This window comes from Alligator mississippiensis, chromosome 5 (assembly GCF_030867095.1).
Source record: "Alligator mississippiensis isolate rAllMis1 chromosome 5, rAllMis1, whole genome shotgun sequence".
Lineage (NCBI taxonomy): Eukaryota > Metazoa > Chordata > Crocodylia > Alligatoridae > Alligator > Alligator mississippiensis.
In genome coordinates, this window is record NC_081828.1 from 27,892,719 (window position 1) to 27,904,944 (window position 12,226).

Genomic DNA, 12,226 nt, shown 5'->3' on the forward strand with positions numbered 1-12,226 from the left:
CAAACAACCCTGCAATGATGTAAGGAACATACAATATTCATAAGTTATCACAGACCAGCTCCAGATCAGTTAAATGCACCACTTCCGTTATTGTAGCTCATGCAATTCAGACTTTCTGACATTCTGTTATTAAATAATGGGGCTGATCTTTTTATTATGAATTATTTTAGAAATATTACTGTATTTACTCAGTTATAAGATGAACCTGATTATAAGATGACCACCCAATACTTAGATTCTATATATGGAAAATGTATATATCTGTTATAATTTTCCAGCCTTGGAATCTAATTATTGGAAGTTTGCCTTGATTATGTCCCTGTCTCACTGCTACAGCAGGGAAAATAAATCTGCAGGGCTCAGGGCCCTTGCCATCTGCCCCCCAATTTCTTTCCCCTGCCTTTATTGTCAAACACTGCTTTCCTTAAGCACGTGGAAGTGAGGGGCAAATTTGAAAACACCGAAGGATAAAGTGACTCATTTTATCTTTCTTTTTGAAGCTGACACAAGTTTCAGCACAGGTACTCCACAAGCATACTTTTAAGCCGCACTTTTTTACCTTCCTGTATAGAATACAAACTATGTATGATATTAGTCCAAAGCCAGAAAGGTTATGATTTACCATGCAGTTCATTGGTCTGGGCCCTGGCCAAGTCAATAATGTTTAATGCCATCATGACCCTGTAGGTTAGCACTGCTCAGTATGTGTACGTGCAGATACGCTCCCTCTTACCCACCATAAAGTATCCATGTACTGATTAGCACCCCACTCATGACTTGAACCTGGTGTTGTCACATGTCTTGGAATCCTCCAAAAATTATATGCAGATGAGTTGCAAGGCAACCTGGTTCAGCTCCAGCATATGGAGAGTGGGGCCACACTAATCAAATGCGACAGGCTGAGATAGGGGGTGACAGAGAGATTCTGGGTGAACTGTTTAGGACCCCATTTGTTTGCCAGACATTTAAGGCTGGTGAACAGAAATTATTGAAAATAGGAAAGAAAGGCACAGCTTAGCTGTGGGAGTGAGGAGGAAGTTGAACTGTGTGCAGTAAAATGGCTCATCATGACTTGAAAAAGAGCCTGTGCTGAGGGGGACCAAGCACTACTATATATTGTATTCAGATGGTTGGCACTAACCTGGTCTTGTGGTAGGTTCCCATCTTTGTTTGCCCATGGTTTCCATTACTGAGTACACGCTGCTTTTGGCAGCAGTTTAATGGTATGCAGTGTATTTAAAGTGGTTTCCTTGTATGCAGTTATAAAGAAGGAGGTTTTTTCCCCCCATACTGATTTGAGGTGGGGGTGGAAACCTCATCCTCTATTCAAGTTAATATGGTATCTTCTTTTTTCCATGATATCCTACACAGTTGTACACCTCAAACATTTTTTTTCACAAGAAGGTTAACAGTAGGAGAAAATTAACCAAACCAATAGATGCAGTAAACTTAAATCTTTTCTGTTGGTAATACTTTTTATATGAGTGATTTCAGGCAAACTAACTTAATTAGAATGACTTAATTTCTTCTGAAAATTTTAATTCTCTGCTTATTTTTGTGATGACATGGTCATCAGATTTTAATTTTTACATGTAACCTTTTTCGTTCTGTATAAGAGTATTTAGAGCTGTGTGGAGGTTTTGCTTAGTTAGTTGGTTGGTTTTTAGAGGAGGGTTTGTTTGTTTGTGTATTTGTTTGTTTCCCTTAAGCATTGTGTTATATATAGCATGATCCATCCTATGTGGGGAAGGGTGGTTCATTACCGAAGCCATTCCTGTGGGGGGAAGAGTTGGAATGTACTTGTGTTTTCTATGTGTTTGTTGTGGAAATACATAAAACTTTTTTCTCTCTTTCTTTCCTCTCTTCATCATCTCATCTGTGTGGGTGAATGTTCCTGCAAACCCTTGGTGAACCTATAGAGACCTTTGGTATGCTCACTCTTTCAACAGAGCCCAGAGTCACAGACCATGTTACAAAACATTTGAAGATCAAAAGTCCAAACAAGTCTAATCATAACATTGAAAAATGGCTAAAAAATGTGCACTTGAGGAAAACTTGGAAGTTGTCATTTGATTAAATCTGCCCTGTTGCCTGGTCATTTTGGAGTGTCAAGCTGTGAAAAATGATGTTGCGTAGTATGTTCCTGATTACAGTGGCCCATACCAACCAATTAACATGAACTTAGCTTGCATGTGCCAAAAACAGTACCCAGAAAACCTAGCCAGTGGTACTGTTGGAGCAAATATTGATACTTAGAGACAGTTAGAATTTTCAAAAGGATCCAAGCAGTTTACGTGCCTACAGCCCATTGTCAAAAATGATTTGGGTATAGAAATGCCTATGTCTTTAATACTGACAGTCATTAGGGCTTATGCTCCTTGAGTAACTTCTGAAAATGAGACTTAGGCTCTTGGCATACATTACTTTTGCTGCCCAATACATGTGAGAATTACACAGCGAATTATAACATACCAGCTGGCCCCATGTTAAAATTATTGTGGGATATTTCTGTGCTGTGCCACAAAGATGTTCCTGTTCAGTGAGCAACTGATCTGCATTTTTATCCGGGGTTAAACTGGTTTAATGTCTGGTATGTTATGATTTGTTGTACAATACTTGCATATTATGTGCAACAAATGTGATGTCTGCCAGGGGCCTTGGGTTCCTACCTCACATAAGTGCTTTTGGAATTTTTGCCCTGGATCTGTTTTTTGTTTTTTAAAAATTGCAACTGAGTATAATTCACATATCAAATGAGAAATATGTTGAATATAATGATTTAAAGCTAAGTTCATCCAGAAAATGTATTGTTTAGATGGGAAGCACTGTTGAAAAAAGTCTCAAGACAGAGGAGGGAACAAAGTAAGTTAAGATAAAACAGGGGTTTTATGTTGAAGGACAATTTTTTTTCATGCTTCAAGCAATTTGAGCATCTCCAACTCAATTGCTGTTTCTTAATATTCAGCATGTTTTATCCTATAATGAAAACAATAGGAAAGAGTACATGTAAAATGTCCTCTTGCACTTGCTAAGTTCTCTGTGGAATTTAAAAATACAGGAATATGTTTCTAAACAATCTGGCTGTTACCTGCAAGGAAATTTGACAAGACCAAAAATATTAGTGAAAGAATGGTGGTCCCTGGTACATTGAGAAAAATAAAATGAACAAAATTCCTTCAGTGCTTTGATTCTGCTCCTACAGCAAGCAGGTACAAAACTGTGTTCTCAGCTGTATCTCTTTTAGTAAGGATCTTCTACCTATTCTTGAAAATAACATGATTTTTTTTCTCTTGTCCTTAACTTTAAAATATATCTTAATTCTTGGGTATGATTCAAATTTAGTTTTTATAAACTCTGAAAAAATAGTTTCAAAGGCAAAGGAAATGTTTTTCTCCTTCAGAGTATATGTGCTAATTTCTTCACTGACTAAAATTTTTAATTGTAGGTAATTGAACACTGATTAGAACAATGTCTTCATTACAAAACTCTTTTTTCTGGTTACTGAATACTGTATTTCTATTTACACAGTTCCTTCTGCCAGAAATAATCAGTATATTCCTCATGTTCCTTTTTAAACTAACGTTCTGGAAGAGAAAAAAAAAGATCAAAACTAATTAGAAGTTAATAACCATGCAATAGATACAATGCTTCTACTTAGTGCCCTAGCCTTCAAGGCTGCATCTGCTCTGAGGATTTTTTTGAAATTCCATCTAGATTGATGCATCTTGCCAGTGCCAGTAATGGTGGGAGCCCAACATAGACTATCCATTGGTATTTTTACAAAAGTGATCAAGAAAATGTCATAGTAGAAACACCGAATAGTCAAGTGTATGGTTTCTGCCATTTGCTGGCACTGCAGAAGCTGTGTCAGTGTTAAAGCAACAGTCAAGGGTTACATATATAAAAATCTGCTGTGCAGATAAAACAGTATTCTTTAGAGGCAAAGAGCAGGAAGTTCTTGCTTTATCACATGATTGTTTCTAGCTGATTCTAAACCAAGGTTATCTTTTTATGAGTAGTGGAAACTAAATGCCCTTATTAAAATGTGTTTCTGCATCCTGCTCAAAAAAGACTTACAGCATTCTTGGATGCTTTTAGAAATTGCCTATAGAAAAACAACAGTATTAAATGCCTGTCATTGTTAATATTGGATTATGTGGATTGCTGCCAAGAAAAACTACCATGGATTTTTCATTTTAGTTTTTTGAATATTTCAGAATGGCAATAAAAATAGAAACAGCTTCTGTTTTATCATTACGTCAGTAAAATAATTTATACTGCCCTGGCTGGTAATGATCTTTGAGGATTAAAACAGATGAAAAATGATCTTGGATTATCATCTACTAGTGCACATTTTAAACAGTCACCCAGAATTGTACTCTTACTACATTGCTATAGTTTCAATGCAGAATGGATATTTTAAAAGTATATTCTCTGACTGTGGGCATCTCTAACGTGCAGTGGTGGTGTAGCCCTGTGTTTTTGTTTTTGCTTGCAGTAACGCTGTGCACTTAGTCCTTGAGCTTGCAAACAGCCTTTAAGTAAAGGTGATGGGGGGCATGGGGACAGAAGCAACAAAAATAATTTTGTTTTCTAGTTATGGAAAGAAAACACAACTTAAAAATAGTCTGCCCTATTTGGATGTAGATTTGTAAAGGGCAGGTTTTTTTCCAAACAGTTTGAAAATGCTTAACATCACCTTAAAGCCTGCTTGTGTGTACAGTATTGTGACTAATTAGATCTGAAGTAGTTTAAGCAACGTGTATAGAAAGATGTAGTACTCCAGGAGGGTTAGAGGTCCACTGGAGATATTGTAGAAATGTTAGAGGCACTGATGCTTGCTTCAAGTAGAGTGAAGGCAATTAAACTTCATTCTTCAGTTCTTATATACTAGCATATTATCAGGTACTTAAAAAAATAACTATACCGTTTAAGCATAGTTATTTTAAATTTCTACTTTATACATTTGGTAAATTGTACTAAAAGGAATATCTTTTGGTTTTCAGTGAAAGAGTTCCTAGCCAAAGCCAAAGAAGATTTTTTAAGAAAATGGGAAAGCCCTCCTCAGGTAAGGAACAGCTTAAGCTTTCAATTTTTTTTTTAAATATTACATTTTTTTTCTGATAAATTGGGCATCAATACACATGCTGTTCAGTGTCCAAACTGAAAATAGTAATCCATTTTTGTCATTGCACTTAAGATCAACAGGGATGACTTGGTCATTTCTCCTCAAGATGGAGGTTTCTGTAGCTGTAGGAAAGGGCATTTGGAGTGATAGATTCTTGGCTGTGAATTTATTTAATCCTTGGAAGTTTCAAGCTCTGTTAAACTTTCTCTTGTTTATGACATGTTACAACTAACTGTTCATGATGGGAAACTTTGGCATATCTTGAATAGTCTTCTTAGAAATCTCTCTCCTGATTTAGCAACCCCCCATTTTGTTAAGAAAAAGTCTCCCTTGTGATGAGGAAAGATGAAAAGTATATTTGGTAGAAATGGTTTAATGTTAACTTTGAAAATAGTATTCAAATAATGCGATGATGCACACTTTTATAAATGTCTCTTTACTATGTATTCTAGATGATTAATAAATAATTCCATAACACATGTCCATGTAGAGTTACCATTAGCATTTATTCTAGAGCCATAGTGGTGCTTTTAGGTATAGTCTATTTTGGGATTCTGTTTAGCTGCTTTTATGCTAATGTGGTTTAGATGCACGCTAATTTCTGTTCCCTGATAGGCAGATGCCACCCTCATAGTTATTTCTATTAATTAAATATAATACATATAAATAAGTCCAAATTTGTTTGAATGAGTACTGTGAGAAACCTCTTAGTAAGGGCTCTTATGTGTAAATAATATTACGTTAGTTAACTCTCTTTTTCACTTGTCTTTCATAGAATTAATTTTATCTAGCTTTTTCGATAAACTATTCTATTTCCTATCACTTTAGGTCAATTGCAAATAATATTTATGAATATGTTATATATTTGTCCACATAGAATACTGCTGGCCTAGATGATTTTGAGAGACAAAAAACCCTTGGAACAGGGTCATTTGGGAGAGTTATGTTGGTGAAACACAAATCCACAGAACAGTATTATGCTATGAAGATACTGGACAAACAGAAGGTTGGTACATTTTGCAGTTATGCTATTTCTGTGGTGAAAACACTGCTACTGCAAGCATAATATATAGATCTCATTTTAAATAGTTATCTGTGGCTTTGAAAGAAAATGTGTTGTCACAATGTGAAAATGAAAATATTACAGCAACTTTTAGCCACCACTGAAGCTGCAGGTGAACTAGTTCTTTAACATTTCTTCGTTCTGCCTCTTGTTTTTAATATTGAATCCTTATGATGTGTAAAATAATGTAATCTTCAGAATTGCTGCCTAGTCATAGCAAAACATGTTTCTTGGCAGATGCTTATAGTTCAGCCCCTCAGTGAAACGCTTAGTTCCTCTCTTGTTCTCTCTGCCCTTCCTCCTCACCACACCGCGCATAGTTCTGTAGTCTCTATGTATATAATGGATTTCTTTTTTAAGCACCAGTAATTTCTTTGAAAAAATTAATCAATAAAATAATATTTTTGCGTTGATTTTTGGCATTAGATGGCATTTGTATGGTACAACACAGTAAGCAATTTGTTACTGATTAGGGAAAATTGCCTGAATATTTGCACAGCAACTAAAATAATTCAAATTTCATAGAGCCCCTATTTGCTATTTTATATTGCTATTTAAACCATCACAAATATTTCACATTTAAGAAATTATTAGGTCGCATGCAACTGTTTCTAAATCCCTTATTTAGTATAATTAAGAGGACGTCAGTGAAAGAAGAGGAAATAGAATTCTTTCCTAATTGGTATGGTAGGACAGAGGTCAGAAGCCTGCTGTTTACTGCTTTTGGCAGCAGAGTGTTAAAATGGATTCTAGAGGATGGGATCCAGATTCCAGATCTCTGTGCAAGAGTGTTACAATTAACTTAAGCAGCAGAATAAGGAAAATCCATTATGAGGTCTGGCACTGTTATGAGAATGTAAAAGTGGAAATGTTGATTTTTAGCTCAATGTCCATAGTCATCTTCTGGCTAGTACATGAGCTTTGTAAAATAAGTTAGTCCCATTTTTAGTATGTAAGTACTTACAGCATTTATCTGAATCCAAGAAGACTGTGAATTTAAGATAACAACCCCCCCCAAATTAAATTCCACACATGGAAAATTTATACATTTATTACATGTTTTCATGTACTGAATCCAGTTTTTATCCAAATCACCTTAAGTTCATCCCCCCTCCACCGCTGCAACAGGGCAAGCACTGGCAGAAAAGCAGGGGGGACAGCAGGAAGGCAAAAGGGGAGACAGACAATCATGGAGGCAAATGGTAGGGGGATTGGCAGTAGTGGGCAGTAGTGTGACCTCTCCCATCTGTCCCCTCCCCCAGCACTTGCCCTGCCTGGAGGCCCCCTGCAACCATTTCCTCACACCAGTCTGCTCTCCAAGCAGGGCTCTCTCAGCACTCCAAGCCTGGGCAGGGGGAGTGTAGTTGCTCTAGCCTCAGCTGGTCCCAGTAGCAGTGGTGGCAGCAGCTCTGGTCTGGAACTGGAGCCCAGGCCAGTTCTGCTACTGGACTGAGCTGAGGCCAGAGTAACTACGTGCTTCCTGCCCCAGATTGGAGCAAGATCAGAACCTTGCCTGGAGGATAAGCCAAGGGACAGAAGGTAGGTGGGGGGTGAGGAGAAGAGGGCAGAGGCTGCAGTGGGGTGGGCAGCAGTTGCAGCTGTAATCCCAACCCTGGGCTAGAGTCAGACCTACAGCAGTCACTCCTGCCTCCCACCACCACACCTTGCTCCTCATTTTGGATTAGAGGTGGGGGGTTTAACCTATGATAAATAGGGGAAGGGAAACCTTATCTTGGATTCAAGTAAATATGATGTATAGTACACGCACATATACAACCTGTAACTAGAAGTACTTGGCACGCTTTGGTCTTCTCACAGTCCAAAGATCAAATAGATTTGTTTGAGCCACCATTTTGCTGTTGAAAGGGGCTTCCATTGGCTAAAGTAAGAAATTTATGAAGAAAACCTAGAGAAGTTTGCTTCCCTGTTGCATCTCATACAAAAAAGAGCCATCCATGAACCATGTATTTTGAGTACTAGAGTCTTTTGAAAGTTAAGAGAAAAAATTCTAAATAAGCATTGGTATTGTTGTACTAGAAATCTGTCACTTACCGTGTGTAAAGTTGCATATAAGTTTTAAGGACTGAAGAATACAATGATTGTTTTTACAGGTTGTCAAACTGAAGCAAATAGAACACACGTTGAATGAAAAGAGAATATTACAAGCAGTAAATTTTCCTTTCCTTGTAAGACTGGAGTATTCTTTTAAGGTAAGCTTTATTTTAAATACAGTTGTTCAAAAAAAAAGAAAGAAAGAAAGAAAGTCTAGTATATGCTCACACGTTAAATCTACAAGCGTAACTATGGTACAGTAGCCTTGCAACAGGGGTGCTCAACCGCTGGCCCACAGGCCAGATCTGGCCTGCAGCACTGTGTCATCTAAACAGAATACGAATTGTGACTAATATCCAGTAATTCATACACTTTGGTCAATATACTTTGCATATTTTTTTTCCTAAAATGGCACTCTCAATTTGAAATAACTCCATTTTTGGAAGGAAGTGGGGGAAAGTGATTAGCCATTTTCCCTTTTTTTGTGATTTTTCACAAATAATTTTCTCATCTCTGTCATTGTAATGTGAAATGTAAGTTGTAGCCAGGCAGTCAGATGAGTGTGATATCTAAAGGCAAAGACCTCCCTTTAACTAAAGTTATCTGTGAAATGCTATGCAAAAAAACCTCAAAAAGCCTCTTTCTCCAGCCTTTTTTCTTTCAATTATGACCATACAAATGGTATGTGCGTTTGTGTGTTATACTAAAGAACGTATAAGGTATCTAGGAATATTGGACTGTTTGGTTATTTCTGAAGAGGAATCAAAAATCCTCTTTCCTTATGTTGAAGTCTTCTTTCTCTAACAAATTCCAGCTGAAATGGGAAAAAGCCATTTAATGCATCTGTTGATGACACTTAGTAACATCTATGGCAAAATCTACAATGAGGCAGAGATGAGCAAGAAACTGAAGCTGAAGACAATATCTGAGGATTCTTTACCTTGTTAATTCAATAGCATTCTAAATTCCAACTTTTCAGATTATTTTTACCACCAGCTATATAAAATTGTGTAAGGGCATGGCGCACAGCATAAACTTTCCAAGAGTCAACTTTCATCATCATCTTGGTAATAGAGATCTTGCATCAGAAAGTCCTTCAAAACTGTCTGAATTTTGTTGGAAACTAGGCAGGTATTCCAACTGAAATATGCTGTAGACTACCTCATTCAGATAAGCAAGAGCTTTCATAAACTACAGCCTATTTTGTCAGATGTCAGAAAGCTCATGCTTCTCTAAATGAGCTAATCTCTCAAGTGCAACTTCTTCCCCGCTTCAGACCGATCCGGCTGACTCCGTCTCCAAAATATATTGCTATTCAAGAATCTTAAACCTGAGGAAGTTTCACATATATTATTATTCAAGAAACTTAAACCTGAAGAAGTTAAGGTCTCTTTCAAAGTATCACCAGTTACTTTAATGACATCCTTTTATGCCACATCTGGAAGTATTTTTTTTTTTTCAGTGTAGTCCCACAATATCTGCATGGTAAATTTTCAGAAATCTATTTATACATTATGACCCCGATTAGAGTAATCTTTAAGTTGTTGTGTGAACTGTAGTACCTCCCTTGCATTATTTTTCTCTTCCAACTAGTACTTTTAAGTCAGCAGCTCCCAACCTTATGGTGCCACAAGCTGGATGAGTGGCACAAGGTCAGCTGGCTCAAGGGCTGGATCCCATGTGTGCTTGGCACTTGAGGTTGGTCCCTAGGCCTGATCTTGCACCCCCAGATCCAACATGCATGCTGGCTGTATCCACCCACATGCTTGGCTGAATTCAGCTACACGTTGGCGCACTCTGGTGCACAGTGCCATGTTATCTAGTCCTTGGGATTCCCTACAAGTTCAGAAATTTGGCACCAAATAATGCTGCCAGTGTTCCCCACCACCAGATTTCCAGACCCTTGGGGAGCCCTGCAATGTGGATGACACAAGATGGTTCTGCAGACCGGATCCAGCCCATTAACCAGGGCTCAACCCTCAGCCTAAGTAAGAAGTGAGCTCACTTAAAGAAGCAACTCTTGATTTTGAAGCCACTCTGGAAATGCATTTCTCTAGATATTGGGCCAGACTCAGCCAGTTTATTTCTGTATAGATGCACTGTTTTTACCATCGCTATACCAGTTTACACAAGCTGCAGATCCAAACCACTCCTTGGGGAGATTTTTGCTCCCAAATTTTGTAATATTTTCCCTGAGATTTTTTTTTTTAAATTCTTCTAGTGGTAAAGGCAGACACGGTTCCTTGGGTGAATTTGATATCTTTTATTAGACCAACCCAAATAGTTGGAGAATAGTTATTAAGCAAGCTTTCGGGTTCAAAAACCCCTCGTCTAGTGGTAAAGACTTTTTAACCCTTAAATCAAACATAGTAAGGGGAGAACCGCAAGATAGGCCTAGTCCTAGTTATCATATCCTAGCTTTGTCAAATAAGTGTTGCCTTCCTTCAACAAAGTGGAAAGTGATGCTTCTAGAAAGAGAAGCCAATTCAAGATGTTTTGTACAAAACAAAAAAAAAATGCCCCCCCACCCATCTTACAAGTAATAAAGGACAACAAAATAAAGTCTAATACCACTCCAAACTCCACCTTCAATACAATATATTAATCTGTGGTATGAGCCTGCAGTGAAAGGAACTCTTCCACATGCTTGCCAGTTGATCAGTCGGGGGTCCATGAGAGAGGATGTACTGAAACCAAGCAAAACTTTTAGGGTTTTGCATGGAAATAAGTAGTTCTATGACAGGAAGATTTTTAAACAAAATTCTCTGTAGGAAATAGAACCAAATTCATAATTCAGCAGTGTGAGAAGAGAATGTCACTTGTTGTTTTATTGACAAGCTGAAACAGATCTTGATGACAGCCTTTTCTAGGATTGAACAAACCTTAACATTTAATCATGCTAAGATGATATTGCTAGTTTGTAATAAATGTAGGTATCCCTTTAGACTAACAATGCTCATCTGGGGTGATATGGCAGGCTAGGATGCCATGAGATCCTTTGCAGGGTGCCAAGGAGGTAAACACAGGCTCATCCCTGCCCAGCTGCTCCTCCTTCCTCTCCCCAACACAGCTCCCCAGTCCCTGTGTGGGAAGTAACCACCCACTTGTCCCTGCACACCTGCTCCTTCTCCTTGCTTCCCTTTCCCCTTAGGAGGTAAGCACTGTAATGAATAAATTAGTTTTTGAAATGGGCATAAGGGGAGCTGTTTAATTCACAAAAGTTTTTGAGCGGTGCATTGAGTTCAGAAGGCCGAGAACCACTTCAGCAAACAAATGTCCCCCTCTGCTAATGAAGATAACAGTAGTGCTTGTATTGTTTTTCAAAACATGAAAATATGTCTAATACCATTTCAAGTTTATAGGTATGCTCAGTCTAGATCTCTGGAAACTTCTGGCAAATATGAAAAGACTAACATTTTTAGGCTGCCTATTTTGAGGGGCCAATTAGGAGCTATATAGGAGCAAATATATTTCCTGATGATGGGTACATAAATCACTGTTCTGTGGCTTGTGAGTTAGTGCCTATAATTTCCGGTCAGTCTCTATGCCAATCTGACTCAGGAAGTTAATGATTACACTTCTTTTTTCTGTTCTTTCAAACACGGGAATACAGATTCCTCGTTCAGATTTAGTAATTCACTTTGCTGATGATGACTCCTGTTTTTCAGGACTTTCCATGTAACCATTTTGTTTTGTGTGTGTTATGTAGAGTGCATAGTTAGAGGTTGATTTTTCTCCTTCCCCCCATCCCCCCCCCAATAAAATGATTCTCTGAAGAGATTCTGCAATGCTAAATGTTTAATGTTTGTGTTCACTTGCTCTCTTAGGATAATTCTAATTTATACATGGTTATGGAATATGTCCCTGGTGGTGAAATGTTCTCACATCTAAGAAGAATTGGAAGGTTCAGGTAAAATTCTTCCTTTTCAAAATAAACTTCTTGCTATTAAGAAAGAGTTCTAATTACATAATATGAATTACAT

General features: G+C 37.7%; 1 protein-coding gene across 4 annotated transcripts in view; it reads left to right on the forward strand.

Moving 5' to 3' along the window:
• The window catches only part of PRKACB (protein kinase cAMP-activated catalytic subunit beta), a 121,585-nt gene that overhangs the window by 79,871 nt on the left and 29,488 nt on the right, over nucleotides 1–12,226 (forward strand). For all 4 annotated transcript variants that reach the window (XM_059727995.1, XM_006259041.4, XM_019489106.2 and 1 more), the window contains exons 2-5: nucleotides 5,007–5,068; nucleotides 6,006–6,134; nucleotides 8,303–8,401; nucleotides 12,071–12,153. In XM_059727995.1, coding sequence (XP_059583978.1) covers nucleotides 5,007–5,068; nucleotides 6,006–6,134; nucleotides 8,303–8,401; nucleotides 12,071–12,153 — 373 coding nt within the window. The remainder of the gene's footprint in view (nucleotides 1–5,006; nucleotides 5,069–6,005; nucleotides 6,135–8,302; nucleotides 8,402–12,070; nucleotides 12,154–12,226) is intronic.